Source organism: Ischnura elegans, chromosome 2 (assembly GCF_921293095.1).
Source record: "Ischnura elegans chromosome 2, ioIscEleg1.1, whole genome shotgun sequence".
Taxonomy (NCBI): domain Eukaryota; kingdom Metazoa; phylum Arthropoda; class Insecta; order Odonata; family Coenagrionidae; genus Ischnura; species Ischnura elegans.
In genome coordinates this window covers 6,490,831-6,507,371 of record NC_060247.1, presented here as the reverse complement: position 1 = coordinate 6,507,371, position 16,541 = coordinate 6,490,831, and the positions used below count along the sequence as shown (strand labels likewise).

The 16,541-nt window shown below is 38.8% G+C and overlaps 1 protein-coding gene across 1 annotated transcript; it reads right to left on the bottom strand.

Annotated features, from left to right (window-relative positions):
* Nucleotides 1-1,573: 1,573 nt before the first annotated feature.
* Nucleotides 1,574-12,948, bottom strand: LOC124173957. Its single transcript, XM_046553121.1, has 3 exons — nt 12,727-12,948; nt 12,177-12,608; nt 1,574-1,623 (listed from the first exon to the last, which is right to left on the bottom strand). Exons 2-3 carry the CDS (start codon nt 12,604-12,606, stop codon nt 1,574-1,576), a joined length of 480 nt encoding a protein of 159 aa, XP_046409077.1. The 5' UTR covers nt 12,607-12,608; nt 12,727-12,948.
* Nucleotides 12,949-16,541: the final 3,593 nt, after the last annotated feature.

Below are 16,541 nucleotides of genomic sequence, written 5' to 3'. Positions count from 1 at the left end.
GGCCCACTCCCTCGTTCAGAAAGTCGTTTTCCACCCCTGCAGAACTCAACTTTCACACCACTCTATTCCCATCTTGCTCGGGAATTTCTCTCAGCCACGAGAGCGCAAACAGCGTCGCGCCGCGGTCAATCCTCGTACCATCGCCGAGGAATTCACACCCTAGCCGAGGACAGCGGTTGGCGGAGGTCACCCGCGGGAGTGAGGGGAAGGGAGAAGAGAAGGCAGGGGGGAGGAGGTCCCCTTCCCGACACTTCCAGACGCTTCGGTGACTAACCGACAATGTGAAGCCGAGAATTGTTATCAAACCTCCCGTCAAAATGTTGACGAACCGAACCGAAGATTTTAGATTAGGTATATATTACGTTTCTAACTAGGAACCGGGAAGCGCTGTTTTCTGGTGGGTAGCGCGCTTGGCAGCCTATCGAGGGGACTCGGGTTCAAATTCCTATCAGAGCTTTGGACATCCCCAAACTAAATACTCTAAGTGACCATGGGAAAGTAACTGCCCTCTCTAACTTGAATATGGGATATTCACACGCCTGTGGATAAATCTGTGGTGAGCTCCACCCTCATCTATCCAAATCAGCTTACGGAATGAATATCTGCTGTGAGCAAGTGAAGCAGGAACCGACAACTAGAACCCTGCATACGCTTAGAACGACACGCAGAAACTCTACGCCCGTAGACACGTGATTGGATTCGTGCCTTAGAGATATCGCATGAGACCGATTCGCGTCGTTGGAGTGTTTGGTTATATGCGGTATCAACTAGGTCCCGAAAATATAAAGTACACATTGGTTCACACATATCGGACGCCACAGAAAACGGATGGAATTCGTGCCGTGGTAGATGGAAATGTGTGAGTGAATCGAGACTAATATCTCCGATTACTACTTAGGAACTTAAACTGAAAGAGGAGTTCGTCCTACATCTATAGATAAAGTTTAGTTTCCAATTCAAAGAGAACATTTATAATTGAATAATTTTGTAATGTGGTTACCATTCGTGTGCCTTCCTGGCTCTCTAAATTAGGAAAATATTTTGGGATCCACTTAGGAGGAGCCTACTCTTATACTATTGGACGCGACTTAATTCAAAAATATTTGCCTCTATTATAAAAATCGCAAATTGAGAATATTGGTGGAAGTAATTACAAGTTAGTAATTTTCCACATAACGTTTATCTAACAGATTTCGAGACTTTCTGTGTCATTCTCAACGGAACAAGGGAGTAGTTGGTACCCTTTAGAATGACACAGTAAACATGTAATCGAGTTGGTTTTAATAAACGTTGTGTGAACAAATTACTTCGTCGTAGTTACACCATGACGACATCCCACAACCATAGACGATTGAATCCTAATTTACGTGAACCATGAAATAGTAAATATTGTGCTATGGTGATTCATCCCGCAGGAATTGCAAGTGGCCGTGGCTAGGACGAGGTAACCGCCTCCGGGTACGAAGCGACGCAACCAACAACCACCGCTGACCGAGGAGGAGGAGCGGTTAATCGAATGTGGCGTGGTGGCCAGTTCGACCGCATCCATTTGACGCCTCCTCGCCAGCCCACACTAACCGCCCGCCTCACCCGTCTGGCAACGGCTACCGCCAGAGTGCGACACTGAGGGAGATTCGAGGCACGCATAAACTCATGTTAGAGCCAAGAGTGATCTATGCAATCGTCTTACAAGAGTTTCTGGTGTAATCACGAAGATAACGTTTCTTTAATAGACGTTTTCAGGTAAATAACACTAGGAAACAATTTTTAGCATATTTTCTGTTTACCTAAAGTTTTGAACTGTTGTAAGGTAAATAGGCTTGCTAATTTAAAATCGTTACTTAGTATTTCTCCCACGTCAAGTTTTTTCACCATACGATCCCTGCCTGATTAAGTGTCAAACATAAAAGGCATCAACACTCTCCACTTGGCTAACATAAACCTTTATGCAACTGTTGCCGGGTGAATGACGTCGTAGAAGGTCAACGGCAGATGAATAGTTGCCTAGTTATGCTATAGATGTTTTAGTAAGACGCAGGCACGTAATCCAAAATTTACTTCGTTGAGAGCTTTAGTGTTGAGCGGGTTATTCTCTTTTTTCTAAACTATTTTTTTTTCAATTCTCACGCATCGGTAAACCATTCATTCTTCGGTACCAAACCGTTCTACGCTATTCATTATTCATGGGCAGTATATAAGGTAAGACTTCACTTTAAATTCATTAATATGCAAATTTTGTATGACATATAAGACAAAAATAGGGTATCCAAAAATTTAAAAAGTTGACATGATAGATAAAAACTAAGGTTATTTTCCTATCCAGAGGGTAAAACTTAGTCAAAATCAAGTCTCAGATCTAAGACAACAAATTGGCTGTTACCTTATGTAACGATTCTTTAATCTCGTTTACGGTGAAGGGTCTCACGCTGGGAGTTGCGCGTTCCAGCCACAGAATTTGCGTAGTTTTTCATTTTGTTTCTATTTTATTATTGTTGATAAGCGTGTTAAACCCATAACAACCAAGACAGAATGTTACTTTAGCAATCCGTCCATATTTTAATGCGATTCGCGTTATTTCCCTTTTCCTTCAGCACCCAAATGGACAGGGACACTTTTCCCACTTTCACCCAGGCCTGGAACTCGCACGGGCCAGAGGGGTCACGTGCCCCGGGCGGCAGATTTCAGGGGACGGAAAAAATTGAAAAGTTTATTAAAATAGTAATTTCATTTTTCTTATTAAATTATTCAACAATAATTATCAGTTTATGAAGTATTAAAAAATAATATTTATCTAATTTCTTGTTATCAAACATAATGGTGTGTAATTTCAACCACCGCACCTAAAGAAGGTAGGCCATCGCTCACTCTCTTTGAAGTTACTTTAGCTCCCAAAATATAAACGAATCTGAAAAGGGTTGGGGGAGCAGAATTTAAGCATTAATAAGCATTCGAGAATCCCAAAATTAAAAAGTAGGCATTTCTAATTTTATGAAGCGGGAGCAGAAGTCACTCGAGGAGAAAATAATGGTACATAACAGGGAAGTGCACTAATTTTTTTTATTGCTGAATTTGAAAGTTTAGCCTAAAAAAGAAACATTAGTATAGTCACTTTTATTTTCTGCATCTGGGGTATGCACTTTAAAACGTTTTGAAAGTCGGAAATTTTCATGTTGCGCTGAAACACAGTGCCTCCATCTTGATTGAGATGTGACGTCACAAGGCAGTAGTCACCAGTGGAGTATCGCTGTATTCCGTCGCCTTCTTTAGCGCGGCGAGAGTTTCCGGGAATCGGTGGAGTTTGCTTCCTAAAAATGTCGTCTAGTACCGAAAACATGAATTCAAAATAGAATTATAAATGATTTTTGTTCCAAATTTCATCTCGACGTCGAAACAAAAGCCTGGAGAACACATTCATTCCCATGCCTTAAGCACAAGCTATACGGAATAAATGGTTCAAGGCTGCTCCTGACTCTTACCTATCGATGATATTCTGTTTTGAAGATCATTTGAAGGTATTGTAAGATCAAATTGATATTTATATTATAATAATTTACTTAATAGGTACCTTAGTCACACCAGAAAGTGTGTTGAGTCAAAATATAGCATCTTCCGCGTAGACCTACGTAATTTATAAACTGAAAGTAGTTTGGTTAAAGAATTATGGCGCGACTGTTTTTTTACACGACCGGGCAAAATGCGTACTTTGCCCATGATATGTGCATATATGATAACAAACGATTTTTGTTAAAGTTAATCTTTATTTGTTGAAATTAGTACATTTACAGGTGATACAGATATAAAGGTACACGGCAGGTCGCGCAGCGTAATTTGTACTCCACTGGTGACGGGTTCATCTTGCTGATCTAAAAAATTAGCTACAATACCTCGAACTTTGAAAACTCGCAATATAGGCAGTCAAAGTATATTGTAAGAATACACGAGACCATTATAGCCCAGAATGTACGTACAATGTCGAAATCCTTGGTTTTCAAAGATTGACGTATTTTATACGCCAGCGCGCCCGGTCCAGGGTTATCAACTTTTATTTCATCCTATTTGTTAGTTGAAATTATATTTCAGAATGGTTCTTTTAGCACTGGTACTGAGGTAAACTGGTAGGTACTGAGTACAAGGTACTGAGGTATGTACGGAGTAAGTAAACTCCCTTTGGAGTAATGTGAATTACAAGTGTTCGAGATATATGGCATTTTATATTCGCTTTGTGTTCTTATTAATTATGCCAGTACGCATATTGTTGCTTGCCGCGAGCCTTTAATGGTATGTGCTCTTGCAAGAGTGGTTTTCATTTTTAATGTGGAAGTTGGTCAGTATAAGCAAAGAAAAAATTAACATTTTAGCGCACACCAACCCTTGTAGTCATCGTATCTCGGCGTTTGTAATGACACTGCTAAAATACCTAAACGCCATAATGACGATAAAAAAATTGTCTCATGTCAATGATTGCTGCAATTATAATTAATGATAAACTAGACGCCGTATGATCACAATGAAGGCAACAAAAAATAATACCATGACGTAGACTTGAACCACGGTCCTTCGGGTATCATCTTTCCATTGACTTGTGCACGCTACCACTACCCCAACCGACCCATTGGCAGATTGTGGATATTTTGGATTTATATATATAACTTGTAAAAAGTAATGCATGAAAATTAATTGATTACAGCCTAACTAACGCCCTAATTGAAAATGATGCAGCAAGGTACGCGGTCTCCCCTTGGTAGCCTTAACGTCTCGCATTTCTATGGAGCGTTGAACCTGTCCTCCTTATTCAAAAATTCAGTAACCATAAATACATCAAAGTTTGGTATACCATTTATAAATCGTTGGAATTTTCCTTCTCCCAACCAAGATTATCTTTTCTTGAACCCATCCTGGAGAGCGAACCATTGCAACAACCAGCCAGCTCGGAAATAAGGCTAACATCCCATGATTCTAGTAGCGAAGGGCGAACGTTCCGGCCGGCGTGAATATATACGCAACGAATAAGTCTTGCAGCAAACGTCTGAAAAAGGTTTATTAGTTTGACTCGGTTCTTACAAAAAAAGTTTTGGCACGATAAACGGCATTGTGCCAAAATATATCCAGCAAAAAATTAATGCCATCATGCATTTATTAAAGATTCAATGTGCTATTCGTACTACTCTTTCCAAACTTGAAGTTGACACGTAAATGAATATTAATATATTACGCAATGATGAAGTCGTTTACTCAAAAGAGAAGCAGCCAAATATATATTCTGAAGATATTTTATGACAGCAAAAAACGGATACCCTCAAATTCTGTAATTTTTCTATGCAATAATAGTGGTAGAACTAAGCGGTGTAGAAGCTGCCTTCTGCTACTGCCTTGTGACGTCACGGCCAATATTCAACATGGACACCCGTTTTCGCGGCCTTTGAATTTTTCCATATTTCAGACGGTCATCTCGAATCAAGTATTCACTATTAGGATTTAAAGTGTGGTTTTACGACATTATGTTATTCTGAACTCTAATTTAAAAAATGTGTTTGGTGCATTTGAAACACTAGTGCACTTCCCTATACGCATGATATGTCATGTGTTTAGGGCAGACATCAGTGTGCTATTAATTTATATCGAGAGAGGCAAGGAAATTTATAAATGCGCATTAAATTAATTACCAGATGAAAGTTTTCATTTTTTTTCAAACATTCAAAATGATATTCCATTTTCCGAGAGATTTTGCATTCCGATCTCACTGAAAAAAATTCTTGTGATTTGGAGCTGAGTACGGCATTTAATTTTTACTTCCAAAAATTCCCAATTTTTTAAATAAATGGCTGCTTTTTAGAACATTGGCTATTTTATGGATGCATTGGCTACTGTTCTCTGGGTTGAGGGTTAATCCTTCGGTCTCCCGAACGTCTCTATTCCCTGGATTCCTCTCGGACAAAGAAGTATTTCTCCCCCGGGCCACCCCCGACTTGCCACCCTTGGGAAAATGAGTGCTTGAAGCGTTCGTTGGATAGCCGACCGGCGCCTTTTAATCTTATGAGAAAAAGAGTACTGAGACGGAACGTATTATGCAAAATACAAAGTACTCGAATAAAAGTATAGCTATGAAGGGAGACCAGGTATAGAAAGTAACAGGACAGGGAATATGAGGGAGAACGGAGGAGATGCGATGTGGAGAAAACCTATCCCGGGGTGAGATAACATTTTGGGTAGCACAACCCAGTCGCAAAACCCTTTATGGCGCGAAGGAAGGGATGACACGTGTATTGTTTTAGGAGTTGAGTGCGTTAGGTGGCGTGTTTGAGTGCACTAAGAGTTTCCGTGGACTTCGCGTGGCGTGCTGGTCGACACGCGGTTTGGGAGCAGTTGTGCTCTTAGAGGAGCGTGTTGTTTGCAGTGAGGTGAGCCCAAGTGAGCGTAGGGATGGCTCCATAGAGGGGTTTCGAATGCTCGGATTCCCAGAATTATCTAGTGAAACATGGACAGGAAGGCGAGATGTCCACTATAGCAGCGGGTTGCGGGAAATTGTACGGGAATTGTATGCCTCTGCTGGGATTGCCTGAAAAGCTTCAAGATAGAAATTAATGGAAACTATTTGCAAGTACTGCAAATAAAGATATTTTGTAAAAATTTATGTGCTTTGAAATTTAATAATAATTCCGATACAAGGATTCACTATTCACTTGAATCCAGAAATAGGAGGAAAATGTTTTTACTTTTTCTTCTTAAATGAAATTATGGTAATTGGTCCAATCCAATGAAAAAGTTGGCCATTTTTTCATTGCAAGTATGACCTATTTCAAATTCTTATAACGCTAATAAAGACAATTATAAATGTGAAATTATCTCGTTACGTTAGTGTATAAGTTAGTTTATGTATAAGCAGTGAAATTATTTGCAAATTAAATGAATATCTCAAAGATCAGCAATTCTGAGATTGGCTTGAAGCAGCTCTCCAAACACTTCTCCGTTGGCTAAAGATCGCGGACTTACATATGTCTCCTATTTCACATTCGATAATTTGCCCAACAAAGTTCATTAGATTTTCTGCTATTCCCGCCCACATGCCGTTTGACTATGCTCTCAGCAGACCATCATGCCTCATTATGTTCCCGAATATATTTTCCCGTCTTCAAATATGGGTTTTCAGAAGACTCATACTTCCTTCCTATCTCCTTAGCGCTTCGTCATTGCTCATCCGTGTGTTCCGTTTGATCTTCAAAATTTTCTGGTAGCGCCTCATTTTGTGCTCATAGACTCTTGAGTTATCTAACGATGTCTGTGCGTGAATATATTTTTAGAAACTAAAGCAGTTTAAAGAATATTTGAGATCGATACAAATTCCAATATATTAATGCACGGGAAAATACTTACTGGAAGTAGAACACTGAGCAGGGAATTGCAATAGTTATTTGAAAATAGAAAATCGATTTTTCTTAGGATTCAAGTTGGCTTAAAAATTTGCTTTCAATCTCCTTAAACAGAATTATTCTACCGATCGAAAAGGAGTTATCCCTTGAAATGCGTGAGAAGGTATAGGTTAATGTGGAAAGATTTCGTGCTTTCCCGGCGAATAGACTGCGTGAAGAGTTCTCGGTATCACCACCGGGTCAGGAACTGCATAACTGCCTTAAATGACGTTTCGATGCCCGACTCGGTCATCGTCCTCACAGCCCTGAGGACGATGACCGAGTCGGACATCGAAACGTCGGCAGTTATGAAGTTCCTGACCCGGTGGCGATCCAGAGAACTCTTCACTATAGGTTAATGTGCATCACACATGTAGCTAATGTTAATGGCAACTACAGCGGGACTGGACAACTCGGAAAAAGAAATGAACTCTACTGCCAACTCCTCAGATTGCTGCGTAAGGTTGGAGTTAAATTTCAACGATAGAATTATGCAATTTGTCTCCTTGGCCTTATTTTTACATTATTTTCTTACTCTGCAATGAAATGGAAACGCATTCAAGAACTTCTTAATCCTCAAGGATACCTTGGTCTTTTCCTGCGGGTGTGGTATGTTTAGGTCCCAATTGACGACCAGAATGCCAGCTAGTTTATGACCCGACTTCCGACCGCATGCAGGAGGCAAGAGAGGATCCTCGCAAGCCCAGCTGACTCCTCCTTTGGCCTTGCAGTGTCCACATCCCTTCCGTTAATACATATATCTTCCTCCGCAAAGCCACGGGCCCTGCGACGGAACACGGAGCCCTGATCCTCCTCCGCAGGTCACCACATTAACCCCACCTTCACGCCCTTCATCGGCTACACACCCTTAGGGACGATGTGTTACCTCAACCCTTCATAAACTTGGAAACAACGCACTCCGCATCATACCAAGCACAATGCAACGTCCTGACCTTTCTAAATATCATAAAAGTAGTGAAATTAAAGCAAATAACACGCACTTGGAATAATTGTCCATATTAAAAAATCCGCGCAGAGTTTAATTTTTTTAAATCTAATTTTTCTTACGCATTTGATATATAAAAGAAAGTCGAAAATCGTGTTAGTTAGAACACTTATAACTCGAGAACGGCTGCACCGATTTCAATGAGATTTGGTTCTTTGGAAGCGTCTCAGGCGGGGTTAACATAAAGGGCATTAAAAAAAGGATAATTTCACACAAAAATTCATCTCTTTCCTATGGACATGCTTTTAGGAGTTATAGTAACACAACAATTGATAAGTCGGTCAAAATTACAAATTAAATAATTTGTTTTGTTTTTACCACTTTAATAACTGAATTTAGTAACAATATAACATTTTAATTACTAAATATATTCAAAATATTAATTAAATTGAAATTACATTTTAAAAATTTAATTCGAGCTAATTGTAAGCCCAGCCGTGGCCCAGCTCGAGTTGACACTTCACTACCGTGTTTGTAAACAAATCTCCAAGCAATTGTTGACAAACGGTAATTTCCGTATTCCTGTCGAGGAATCGAGTAGTTTTAACTCATTTCCTTGGAATGATTGCAAATTAGTTTCAGTGAGCTCATCAACAAAGAGTTCCAGAATATAATTGATCACCAAAAGAATCAAAGATGGTTGATTTAGCGAGCAAGAACGAAGATGTGGATGACTAAAACGAGGTAAATTCAAATAGTTCGTACTCTGCATGGATACGAATCTTTTGAATGTGTAACAAACGAAGACGAAATCACCAACTATCTATCTGAATATTTTAAGTCCTTGGACGTACCTGGCTTACCAAGGCACGATTTACAGAAAAATGTAGTTTCTGTGCTCATGATCTTTCGAAGCCTAAACCAACCATAACTATCCAACGGAACGTGTTTGATCATTAAAAAAATTGGTGATGAATGTGATTCACGCAACTTTACTCAAAGGAAAATTCTAAGGTTAGGAAGTCCTCATTCCGTAGATTCCATGATCTCAACTCATATGCCCTTTTGAGCGTAAACGTATTCAATTTACAATTCGTGTTGCATTCGTGATAACGATTAAAAAATCGCATGGTCATTCTTTCAGTTTTTGTGTTGTTTGTGCTCATGTGCTAATGAAAACCCATGATTTTCTCATGGTCAATTTAGCGTGCTATGTTCACGAGTCGATAAACCATCCTCTGTATTTCTTCCTTCGCTTCAAGTGCGTAGCTAGGATAGGGGGTTTTGGGCGCAGCTAATACCACGGGCCTGTAGGGTATAGAAAACTCGCTAAGGTAAGCGGGAAGTGTGGGGGCACTTCCCCCAGGCATTTTTTAAGATAAATGGTTCAAAATAGTGGGTTTTGTGGCTGTGTGAATAGTTAAATGTGTTTTGTTTGTTAGTCATCCGTCCCCCTAATATTAATAACAAAATCTTTCATAAAATAATCTCTAAGCTCTTGAGTGGGGGGGGGTTTATCCCCCAAAACCTCCCCTCGCTGCTTCACTGCTTTGCTTCGCTATATTTATTTAGCTTCATCCGCTTCATCTTGCGCCTGATAACAAAACAAAAACTGTTGTTTCTCAGAAGGTGCTTGACGCAAGACATTGAACCCGAATGCGTAGGGCTAACCGTGGTGCGTTTACGCATGCAGTACGTTTACGCAGTGCATTTTTTCCAAACAGAGATACTAAAACTGGCGCGCCTTAAGTCATTTAACCCTTTAACGGTCAAAAGACTTGCGATTTGAAAAAAGTTACAAAATTTGGCAGGGTGCATAATGAATATTTTACATGATTAAATAAAAAGTTTTTTTTCTAAATTTTTATCCCAAAATGTTATTTTTTACTATAAACTTTAAAAAATTTAGAATTTTTGCAAGTTTAATATGTCCTCTATATTTTTATGTACAGCCACCATCTTTTACTGAATGATTTATTATTATTTCATAAATAAATAACTATTTATACAATTTTTTCCTTATGCGTTTTTTGTTGCAAATTTAACATTCAACTTATTGCAGTTTCACGCGTTGAGGGTTGCGTTTCGTTCAAGGGGCAATCCTTACTTCACCTTATACATTTTGGTACAATGATAAACCTTTCTGTGCTGATTCTTTCTGATAAATATGAACAAATTATCTTAGATAATTTTTTTTATTGGGAGAGTGAATGAACTTTTATCTCCTGCGTTTACAAAATACTTTACATTGACAAAATACTGATAAAAAAAGAATTTTCACTCCTATAAATAACATAATTTTGCGCATTACGACTTGTGAAATTGACTGAAACAGTCCTTACACAGAGCCACATTGCATTCTTTACATATTACGTTGCTCCTTTTCTCTTTCTTTTTGGTACTACAACTTGCACATCTCCGATATGTTTCAATTTTTTCTGGCATATGCAAACCTACATTCATAAGTCGAATTGTATTTTTCACTGTTTCAGCACCGGTTGAGCTTCTTCGCTTTTTTGCATAGCCTTTCATTGGCAAATAACCTGATTTTTTCTTAGAACAGTAGTTACCAATTAGTTCATTCACCAGTTTTGACCTGTAATTTAGATGACTCAAGTGTTTTTGCCCCTTATGCTTCAGTATTTATTTATACACAATAAAGCTATTCACTATGGCACAGTCAAAAAAATAGTAAAAAAATTTTACCCACCATCGACGTGATTTTTTCGCGATACTATATGTAGATAGGTATTGATCAAACCTGTCTACTCCACCCATATATTTATTGTAATCCACAATAGCCTCTGTACATGGCACTTCTTCGCGGTTGCCAATTCTATTTCTCCTCAGAACTTTAGTAGGATTTGCTGGATTGTGCATCGTACTCACTACACATACAGGTTTTTTTCCACGATCGAGCCACTTGCATACACTGATGTCCCCTGCCATGGCATAGTCAATATCCATCTTCTTCATCCTATTATTCTTTACCAGCTCGCCATCAGGAAAATATTTTCGGTTTGGTCTTATTGTTGCACAACTAAATATTTTTTTTTTCAAAAGATCGGACATAAGCAATAAAGAAGAAAAAAAACTATCAAAGAAAAGACAATAGAACAATCCCTCAAGACCTTTGCTAAGTTTACTAACCACTTTTCCCCCGAGACCTTTAGCGGGACATCCGTCACCATCCCTCCCTGTATATACATCAAAAGAAACCAAATAGCCGGTAGCAGCACAACACATAAGCCACACCTTGAATCCCCGTTTTATTGGTTTTAGAGGCATATACTGCTTCATTGTGGATCTCCCTTTGAATGCTACCATGCTCTCATCAATAGAAAGGAACCTAGAAGGTGAATATGCCGAGGGAAATGTTTCGGACAACTGATTCAGCAACGGGCGAATTTTATAGAGACGGTCAAAATTCTGTGACCCTCTGGGGGGCATTTTAGTGTTGTCATTGATGTGTAAAAAGCGCAATATTTTTAAAAATCTATTCAATGACATGATACGAGCAACTCGTTCACAATGAAAGTTTTCATCTGTCGACCAAAACAACCTGATGCTGGGCAAGTAATGGAATCCCATAAAAATAATAATCCCTAGCCATGCTTTGAGTTCCTCAACGGTTAGTTCTAAATTCTGCTCGTGTTGTTCGGCATACAAATTAGACTGTGCCACAGCTTCAACGAGAAATGCATCCGTGATGAAATGTAAGAGAAATGCTAGCGGAGAATGTAAATCTTTCGGAGCAATATTTGGGCCTATATGCTGATTGAATGAAGCATCAGTGAACGTTTTAGGATCTCTCCCCCATTTACTCCATCTGAACTCTTCTGTTTCATCATGGTCGAAGATCCTTACTCCACCTTCGGGTTCACTTTCACTGGAGTTAGAAAATTTCCCTCTTATAGACTGCACTGACACTGAGGACGAATCACTGCTGTAATCTTCGGGAACGTAATCTGAGTCATCAGACTCCGACTCACCCTCAACAACTGTCTTCAAGGTACTAGCCTCGATCTTCCTTTTCCCCTTGGCTTGAATGCCCGATGTACCAGGGATCATGGACTCGGGCGACAATCGCACTGGGATGGACTTCCTTGCTTTCTTTGCAGTACAATCTCTTTTTGATTGAACTGGGTCTCCGTCATCGGCATCTGAGTCTCCGCCGAAGTCTGAATTACATGCCTGATCATCTGTAATTTCCAGCAGTGCAAGCTCTATTTCTCTTGCCGATAAATTTTCCATGGCTAAAATTTGAGGAATCATTTATTCATGAAACGAAATAAAGTAATGTAGAACTGTGTGTCAACGAGAAAAATTATGAAAAGACTTCGGTTATCAACATGTAAAAAAACATGAACGTACCTCTTTGAAAATAATCCCCTATTTTCTAGTATCTCTCTTCCAACTGTGCAGCAGAGGTTCTGCTCTTTGTAAGTTTCTGAGGAAGACTGCTGCGAAATGAGCCTACTGAGAAATATCCTTTTCATAGCTACGATCTCAAAAGGACACAAACTAGACATATTTAGTTTTTGAAAGATAATTAGCAGAGCCTGAATATTCGTCAAGTCGACCACTGTTGAGTGCAAGCGATACGATGTAAATAATTTGAGTTACATTTTACCCACTCGTATATCGTGAAGATTTCCTCTCCAGCTCTATATTTGTCAACAGCTGATAACAAGTAAGCGGTTCACCTAGCCGAAAAAAGAGCCGTCCGTCTTGCCTGCTGAGCTAGTTCATCGCGTGAAAAAAAAAAATGACGTCACAACTTGGCGGAGCCTGGGGAGGAGAGACCACTCAAGAGCTGCGCTAATCGCATAGTTACGTAATAGTTGCAACAATTGTTATTTGAAATATTGCATATTATATTAGAATAATTGTAAAGAATGAAATAACTTGAATTGTGGTATAATGAAAATGACTTCAACATGTAAATATTCGTAAAAAAAATATTTTGAAAATAAATTAATAATTATCATAAATAAAAAATATAAAGTGAATAAAAGAAAACGTAATTGAATAGTATTCATTTCATAAATGTAAATTACTAAAAGAGTGGAAAATATAAATACCAATTTTATCGAGCAAAAAACACAGAAATTGGATTTTGAGGAAAAACTATGAAAATAAGGAATTGTCAATACTTAAAAAATGCTCCTGTCTAATTAATAACTTTTAAAAATACATTTAAATTAATTTCACAAAGATAGAGAGACAAAGAAACAAAAACAATCAGGGTTTAGATGAGGTAGCAAAGAATTCATTCACGTTAGAAGGGGGTGGGAAATTATTATCCCAATGACCTATAAAGGGTGCGAATGCTGCTTCATAGGGGCTTTTCTTGCACGATTTTGAGCGTCAGTCAAGCGTCGGTCTGGGGTCGTGTCAACCTGCCCCCTGAATGGGCCAAGTGTATGCAACAGACTTGGACCTAAAAACATTTTTTTACAGCTAATAACGCAAATAGCCAACAACTGAATGCGTATAATTTTTATTTCATGAACTGCTTTATTAAACCACGATGCCCAAAATTTCTTAAGCTAAAACGTAAGAAAATTTGTTGAAAAAAATCCGCGTAAACGTGCTCCGATTCACCCTATGTAGATTCAATAAAGAAAATGTCTTTCTGACAAGCAATTTTGGTACTCATTTACGTAGTTTTATTGAAATTGTATCCTTATTTTATTAATAAATTAAACATGATTAAAAACGATACAGCCGCTCTTGATTTATAAATGGTGTAAGTAAACTGTAAGTTCATTGATTGTTAGGCGCTACGAAGTTCGCCGGGTCAGCTAGTATTAGTATAAGACCTAGAAACTTAGTACCGAGTTTTCATGGAAGATTCATAGGGAGATAATAGGGATAGTTACGATAGTGCTGATGATGGGCAGAGATTTTTTCTGACGCAGTCCGATCCCTAATTGAGTACCTTGAGGAGGGTACTTGAAGGGTAGCTCACCGTCCGTCGGGTGGGACGTTAAGCCGTGGGCTCCCAGGCGCATTTCGCTAGGAGTACACTAATGCCAACGCCGGGTTTCTCTTTATTCGAGCGACTTGTCCTTTGGAATCTCCAAAAGGTTCATTCCCCCTTTTATCTCGTCGGACTTTCTTGTCCATTCCTTGGTCTGCAAACAGGTGTGTGTTACTCCGGCACTATGTATTTGTCTTAAATAAAACTTAAAAGAGCAGCATTTTTCTTTCGCCAGGGAGAATTTTTAAATTGGAATGACTTTGATGAGTGTTGTACGTTCCATGCTTTAGAAAGAAATGTTTTTTCCACTCGTAATTGATATCTAACCATGTGCTGTAAAAATTCGATATTTACGGAGGAGGAAAATATTTGCCCTCACAGGGATTATAACTAATTACTATTGCTAGCGCTATGTGATTCAGCACATACGGCATCTTCTTACCAATGGATTCCAGAGCCTTTACGCTTCGGCTGACTTTTTACCACTCTTTCTTCGAAATTTATTATTTTAGGAAAGAATCGCGGACTAACCAGCTTTAAACTAACTTAAGTTCGCGGAGAGAACTCAGTGTTAGTTCGTGAATTTTTACTGCTGGCTGTTCGAAGATATTTTCCAAACTTTACCAAAAAATTCGCGACCTTTTCAAACATTCAATTACGAAAAACATGAGAGACCATCGTTGCTACTCGCACCACCCCATATTTTTATGAGTCTATGTATATGCGGTCGAAACAGCCCCTCTTTCCTCGGATTACGGCGAAAATAATCCAAACAGAGGCTGGCCACTCCACTACACGAGAAATATCGTCATTGTCGGATACGTTCCGCCTCCACCTGCTACTATCATCTCGCCACTAGAGGCGCCACCGTCCAAACGTTAATCTTATTTGGCGCAGTGAAGGTCGGAGGGCACACGAGGGATGGACAACGCACGGAGCACTCGAGTTGAGGCGGATAGGTGTTAATTTGGGAAAATGAAGGCGGATGGACGGCCGGCTTACAGGTCGTATGCTCTAGGCTTGGTTATAGAGTATACTAGGTACTGGCAGGTAACATGGTGGCCTTAAGAATATTGTAGACCACAGGGAAGGGCAATTAATAAATTCAAAAATATATGCGATATATTGAAAGCATCTTCTTGTGTCCGAAGAGTATACACGCACGGTAGGAGAGGTAAGTAAAATATTGCTCAAATTTTGGGAAACTGGGATTGAATGGATGTAACAAAAGTGTTAATTAAAGGCTCAAGGTTCATTTTATTTTAAATACAACAAGAATAATAATTACTAAGTATTTTAATCTTATTTAAAGCCCTTATTTAACCTGTAAGGAGAAATTCTAAGTGGCACAATTTTTTTTCTCGTGAACGACTATTATATCCTTAAAACCTTTTATAATTTAATGCTACTAGACAAAAGATATTCAAGCGCTTTTCAGAAAAAAGGCCGTGAATATAAAGAGTAAAACATATATTTTTATGACAGCAATGAACAAATATGGATTTGCGATAATACATACCACTTGAAGATAAATTCCATTACTTACTTGAGTATTGAGGCAAAAAGTATAGCAATATGTGGGAAAAGATTCCATGACATTTGAAACTCAAGAGTAACTCGCCTCAGAATCTTAAACGTGATCGTTCCATTAGCAATGTAGTGAGAAAATATATTGAACTATGGCTACTACCATCGATCTGGACGAAGGATATTTTTAGGAAATAAATTTTCCCCATGATTAATTAGATCTATTTCTAAACTATAATGCATGACTGCAATCAAATTTAACTGCGGAATAATCTGCAGGGGAGGTGCCTATAAAAATTCGCTTAGTCCGATGCTGATTCTCCAATGAGCAATGGTGGGACTGACAGCTAGAAAATGCCAAATTAAACCGTCCTTAATCATGTTTGTTGATTCACAGTCGTTGCCTTAGCGCCATCTTTACGTTTTAGAAGTATTGAAATTATTTTACCTCCGGTGATAAACCCAAAGAAGGATCAAAAACCAAAGAATAAACTTGAGATCTACAAATATGCTTATTTTGCCCAAGCCACATAAAACCCTTTTCAAAAGCTCATTTATTCACGAAGGGCTGATATTATTTCCTGAATTGTTAGATATTATTAGATATTGTAATACTTTTACATCTTCTCTGATAAGAGTAAAAACTTGGTTATTTAGTGCGAAAATCCAGATAATT